This window comes from Neolamprologus brichardi, chromosome 3 (assembly GCF_056152115.1).
Source record: "Neolamprologus brichardi isolate AB-2024 chromosome 3, ASM5615211v1, whole genome shotgun sequence".
Lineage (NCBI taxonomy): Eukaryota > Metazoa > Chordata > Actinopteri > Cichliformes > Cichlidae > Neolamprologus > Neolamprologus brichardi.
In genome coordinates, this window is record NC_142106.1 from 35,472,241 (window position 1) to 35,478,375 (window position 6,135).

Sequence of the window (6,135 nt, forward strand, 5' to 3'; positions counted from 1 at the left end):
CCGCCCCATTGAGCTCACCGCACCACTCCTCCCCTGCAGCCGCGCCCGGGACCACACCTCCGCCACAATGGTCTTTGCATGGAGCCTGCATCTCACATGTTTATATCGCTGTATTAATTACAAAGGTGTAAAAACTATACACCTTCCAAACCAATACCAAAGTTCCTCTGTATGTGAGGAAACCTCTATGATCTGATGATCAGTTTCTCCATTTGAAGAGCATGAGAGGTGGCCACTGAATGATTCAATATATATGATTCAATATATATATATATATATATATATATATATATATATATATATATATATATATATATATATATATATATATATATATATATATATATATATATATATATATATATATATATATATATGTGTGTGTGTGTGTGTCTGTGTGTGTATGTATAAACTGCAAGGATGTTTAATAACTTCCGCCTAAGCCATACTTTCTATTTTAAAATTTCAACATGCTGACTGTGTGGAAGCATAATAACATGATACACAAGTGGAGTAGTGCAAGTCATGATCGAGAGACACCAATCTGTCATTTTCTGTCTTTTGTGTCCTGGTTACCTTTACATCACTGAGGGTTTAATTACTGCTCAGAAAGCCACACAGGTGCCTCACTGGGGACCAGACGGATAAAATCAGGTGAGACTGAGCGAAAACAAAAGGTTGCCAGTCAGCTGAGCTCAGACATTATAAACTCACCTGATTAATGTGCACTGTAACGAGAACAGATCTGTACCAACATGAGAGAAACTGCGTGTGCCTGTGAAGAAGAAGGCGCCGGTGTTGTAGGTGGGAAACAAAGGTTTCTTGGATGAGAGGGAAGCGGAGCGCAGTGGGTAAGTGACTCTCTAATCTCTTTTACGTTTGTGATGATGGAGCGCTGCCAGTTACTCTGTGTACAGTCCCAGCAGGCCCGCTGGCCTAGAAAAGAGTTCACTTAAGTATGCATAGCTGTCTTCCACAGATCGCTTTCATTCACTAAAATGCTTAGTTTGGCTCTAAAAGTCGACTTTCTGTTCTCATTGCATGAATGTGCTGATGACTTATTGAAGAAAGGCTTTCAGGTTGCCATGGACCGATACAAAGGGGACCCCGTGTGCTAAGCAACAGTCCCCCACTGAGTGTGTGTGGCTTGCCTCGTCATTGTCCCGTGTGAGACACAAATATAGAAAAGCAAAGCGCCAGTAAAGCTACACAATTCTACTGATTCCTTTCATAAATCACAGATCAAATGACATCAACAAATGTTACAGACTGTAAGTGTGTCTGACCAAAAGGTCTTACGCCTTAAAGTAAAGTATTGTGTATTTCCTTGTATCGTTTTTATGGTATATACAGTGCCGTGGGAAAGCCTTGACTGTGCCATGATTGCTTTACATTTTGATTCTAAGGAGCCAGAGTTCTTGTAATTTTTAAAGTTGACTTGAGCAGTAGTTCTTCACAATTTCCAAAGGTCACGTTCAGTCCAGTCCTTATACCTGACCATTTCCAGAGGAGTGGTTTTGTATTAACCACTTAACACTCACCTGTGAACCACTCAAGTCTAAAACGTATCTAACTCGAGGGATGAACGATTTTTGTGTCTACACATAACAGAAAACTTAGGAAAAAAACTTTGTTAATACAACCTGTCACATATATTTATTTAGTTAAATCTATGAGAATGCCAAAGATAGTTTGACAGACATAAAATGGTGTGTTTTTACCAACAAAGTGAGTCTCAAAGACCTATCAGCCCAAAGCTTTGCATATTTCAGCATGGAGTGCAGGGGTTATCTTTATATCTGAAGCCACACTCACCTGCTGTTCAAACCTTCTGTTTATTATAAACAACCAATTACAAGAAAGTTGCCTTGAAGAGAGAGGCACTAAAAATGGGTTGTTTTTGTCACAGGATGAACAGCGGAGCTGCACTTAAGTATAAGAAAAAAAGCATTATTTAAAATATAAATTATGCAAAGCTACTGTAGTAGAATCCAAGAATCAGAAACTGTGGAAATGAGCATAACAGTTTCCCTGAATTTGACTTCTGGCAGCAGCTTCTCATTGCAGACAACCTTATCAATCTTCACATCTAAGTAATGACAGAAAAGCAAAGCAGAGCATTTCCCAAAAAGTCTTCTTCCCATAAACATTTTATTTGACTCTAACACAGCCACGGTGTTAAAATGCTGGGCTGCTGTGTCAATTCAACACACCTTTTGAAAAGAGTCTTTGTGTTAGAGATCCACTTAGTTGATTTAAAATTACACTTCCATAAAGTAGAAGAAAGCCGGTAAAAGCCAGCCCAACAAAAACGCTGGGTCTTACATCACCCTGAGTTAATCCTAGTTCAGTATGACATCACTCAGTAAATAAATAATGACTTCTGGCACAGCAACACAAACCGCTTCCCCTAAGTGCCTCCAAATACAGTAATTTTGATACCAACATTTCTTATGTTTTCTTAATTTAAAAAAAAATCAGCTGCTTTGAATGACTGAAGTGGAACAAGCCTGAGCTGGGAAAAGACGACGTGCTCTGACAAACACCCACACACTAAAAGTGACTGATTACTTCCTTTCCCGACTATTTTGTATATTTTTCTCTGACTGTGTGTGTGTGTCTGTGTTATCTAGCACGCACTCAAGGGCAAAGGTGATTGTGAGTAAGTGAGGGGGGTGGTGGATGGTGGACGTGTGAGCGGTTAAACGGATGATTGCTATGACTCATGGGCCGTGGAATCTGTTCATGACAGTTAAAGAAACAAAGGATCTTTGGGAGAGCAGATCCTGATGTTTCTATCTCACGGAAAGTCGACATGAAGTTTATGTTGATCCTGTTTTCTCTCTACAGAGTTTAACATCTTTAGCTAAAAACTCATCCCCGACTTGCCTCTCGCCAGTTCTTCTACATCCACCCGCTCCCACACCATGTCAGGGCATGTTGCCCCAGTGCCGCAGAAGGGGGATCCCGCTGCTGCTTCCGTGCCCAGCCGTGGCTCCGGTCCAGGGGAACCCATGGATGTGGAATGCCCCATCTGCTACCAGGAATACAACTGCTACAACAAATGCCCCCGGATGTTGGAGTGTCTCCACGTTTTTTGCACTGAGTGCCTCCAGAGGATCCAGCTCTGCCCCCCCGACGTCCACAGCCCACAAGCCGTTCCTTGCCCTCTCTGCCGCCATCTGACCCCACTGGAAACTGGGGATGCCCTCACCTTACCCTGCAACTCCCGCATCCTGTCCAGGCTACCCCCCGGGGCCTTCCACCTGCCCATGACTGTGACCTCGCGGATGGCTACAGTCACCCAGAGAGTGGTGCTCTCCATGGAGGGCAACAGCAATAGGGACACCCGCTTCATCATCTTACCCACCGTAAGCCTGCGGGTGCAGCAGATGCACCCCGAAACCCCTTATGGCACAGCGCCTGGCCTGGTGGGCGAAGAGGAGATCATACAGCAGAGCAGGAAGACACTGTTTTGTGTACAGATCCTGGCTGTCATCTTCTGGGTGCTGTTTGTGATCACCTGTGTGTTCGGGGTGGTGTTTGGGCCACATTTCCTGAACAGGAAATTTTAGAGTTACAGAAATTGTTTGCCAGTCTTTTTCTATTAACATGTTTTTTTTAAGTGTACTTAGCATTCACCCTGTAATCAAATTAGGTTTTTACTTATTAGAGCTGCTCCTTTATTCAAAAGGGGTTGCTCCAGAAGACAGCTCTGCATATGGGATTTGGTAGACTTTTTTTGTGTTACAGTGAATATCCTTCCTGACACAGCTCCAAAGGAGGTTGTGTCTCCTCCTGATCTCGAACTGGTGACCTTTCACATGCAAACTACTACACTAGAGTCCAATCCTTAAATGTGTCCTTACTGAATGCCTTAAGTACAGATTTTTAATCAGTGAAAGCTTGATAAAGCGTGCCCCCTAGTGGTTAATAGGGAAACAAACAAACCCTAAGGTTTCTTTAATCGTCCTCATCATGCTTATTATGTTTGATAATATCATTGTGCAGCGGCTGACTCTGCTGCCAAAGAATAAATTAAATGAGGTCCTAAGTCCTTACATCAGTCCTTTACTTTATGCAGGGTGTGTACACGTTTGGAAATCAGTGAAAGTGGCCTACCTTTAATAATCTACTTGAGAACGCACATGTATTTATTTCATCAGTGTGCACTCATTTCTCTCACCTGTGATGTAAACTACAGCAAACGTAATTGAGGATACAAAAGTTTGAACTGTACCTCACACAGAAACTTCAGTACACAGTTATAACTGTTTTTCTTGGATGAACACATCTGCCCCATTATGGATATTTAGAATAATTTTCATGGTAAGTGATATGATTTCTCTGTGCTTAACATGTTGGTATTATGTTTTGTGAAGTTGTAATTATTACATTTGTAATAAATGTTTCATTAGCTATAATAATGATATTTAACAATGCTAAGTACATTTTTGTATTCCTTTTGAATTTCTCTGTGGTGTGTTTGTGTGTGTGTTCAACTTTTTTTTCCTGGACTGTGTGTGAACCTTATATCTTGCTATTTTGTAGTTAATGCTTCTCACATTAAATCTGACTTTGAATTGCTGTGTGAAGACAAAGGGATGGGGGTGGTGGGTGGTAGGAGGTTAGAAGGAAAGGAGTGTTGAGGTGAGAGTAAGAACTTTTAAATATAGGGACTATGACTGGTAACAAAATCAGAGAAGCAAGACTGAGATGGTTTGGACATGTGCTCAGAGGACAAAGGAGGATGGAGCTGGAGCTGCCAGGCTGGAGGAGAAGAGGAAGAGAGGAAAATGATGTATTGAAGGAGGGCATGTAGAGGGTTGGTGTGACAGAGGAGGAGATAGCCGAAAGAAGATGATTAGCAATGAATAAAAACACGAGTACACATGAGTTTCTTTTTAACCTGTGGCTAGGCAAACATTGTGCTGATATTAATTATTAATTTCTTGTTTTAGGTCATTTGAAACATGAAATATGCTCTGTGTTAATAAAAAAGCTCACCCTAAGCACTGTATTCTTCTGTTTGACATTGACACCCAATTAAACATGCAGTTTGTCCCATTAGTGCCTTTTGTCACCCAGTGTCCAGGTTTCAGTTCATTTCAAGGGTACCTGTGGCTCAGGTGTGGGTCAGCAACGAATCAGAGGGTCAGAAAACAGAGCAATTACCAATAAGGGATTTTAGGGATTTTCCAAAAAGTTATTTAAAATTTTAAACTATTATAAATAACTTGGCCTATAATTTGCCAAAAAAACAAAAACAAAGAAAATATGTCAAAGATGTCTCTCATGAATGATGTCATGTCAGAAAAAACATTCCTGTCACTAAAAGGCTAAAATAAGCTGCAGTCAATTTTTTTTTGCAGAGTTACTGTTATATAGCTTTTATTTATCCGGATGCAAAGTCTCATTGACATTAAAAATGTCATTTTCAAGATCACAATTCTATAAAGATAGTTCTTGTGGCCAAACAGGTCGGGATTCATTATAATGTAGACACAATAACGCAGATTCATAAAGACACTTGCAAAATAGGTAGTTTCTTTATTTTATATATAACCCTTTCATAAACCCAGTTCACTATAGTCTATTTACCAACTTAAATAACGATTTTAGACACAAAAACACACAGATATCACTTTCTGGCATAAAACCACCAGTTCAAGTGTCAAGGTACTGAAACCTTCGTTACCCTTTTGCATCCATCGGAGTGGTGTTAATGTTAGAGAAAATGGTGCTTATGGACATATAAAAGCACTTTATGAATGTGTGTGACTGGGTGAATGAAGGCTCGCAGTAAGAAAGCCTTTTGAGTGTTTAACCTGAGTAGATAGGCGCTATTTAAGCACCAGTCCATTTACCATTTACAGTCTTTAAGTTTAATGCTCCATACTATTTAACCAACTGATGGAAATAAAAGCTCATTATTAAAATGTTAGACAAAAGAATATTAAAAGAAATATTCAGAAAAATATATGAACGTGAACAGGCTGTGAATATATAGTATAAAATACCATTAGAGACGCTTTATTTATGTATGTAAGAATACAAATACTACAGGGTCGGGGAGGCGGGGGGCTGGTTCGGAAGGGTACGTAAAAAAAGAAAAGAAGGGGGTACGTCTTTACG

The 6,135-nt window shown here is 40.3% G+C and overlaps 1 protein-coding gene across 1 annotated transcript; it reads left to right on the forward strand.

The window, feature by feature from the left end:
• The first annotated feature begins 722 nt into the window (after positions 1-722).
• LOC118454986 (E3 ubiquitin-protein ligase RNF182) lies at positions 723-3,583 on the forward strand. Its single transcript, XM_035912476.2, has 2 exons — positions 723-851; positions 2,851-3,583. The coding sequence occupies exon 2, from the start codon at positions 2,928-2,930 to the stop codon at positions 3,573-3,575; it is 648 nt and encodes a 215-aa protein (XP_035768369.1). The 5' UTR covers positions 723-851; positions 2,851-2,927; the 3' UTR covers positions 3,576-3,583.
• The last annotated feature ends 2,552 nt before the right edge of the window (positions 3,584-6,135 follow it).

What these genes read in the sequence shown, in the direction of transcription:
- LOC118454986 (XM_035912476.2), top strand. Translation starts at nt 2,928, where the DNA reads ATGTCAGGGCATGTTGCCCCAGTGCCGCAGAAGGGGGATCCCGCTGCT.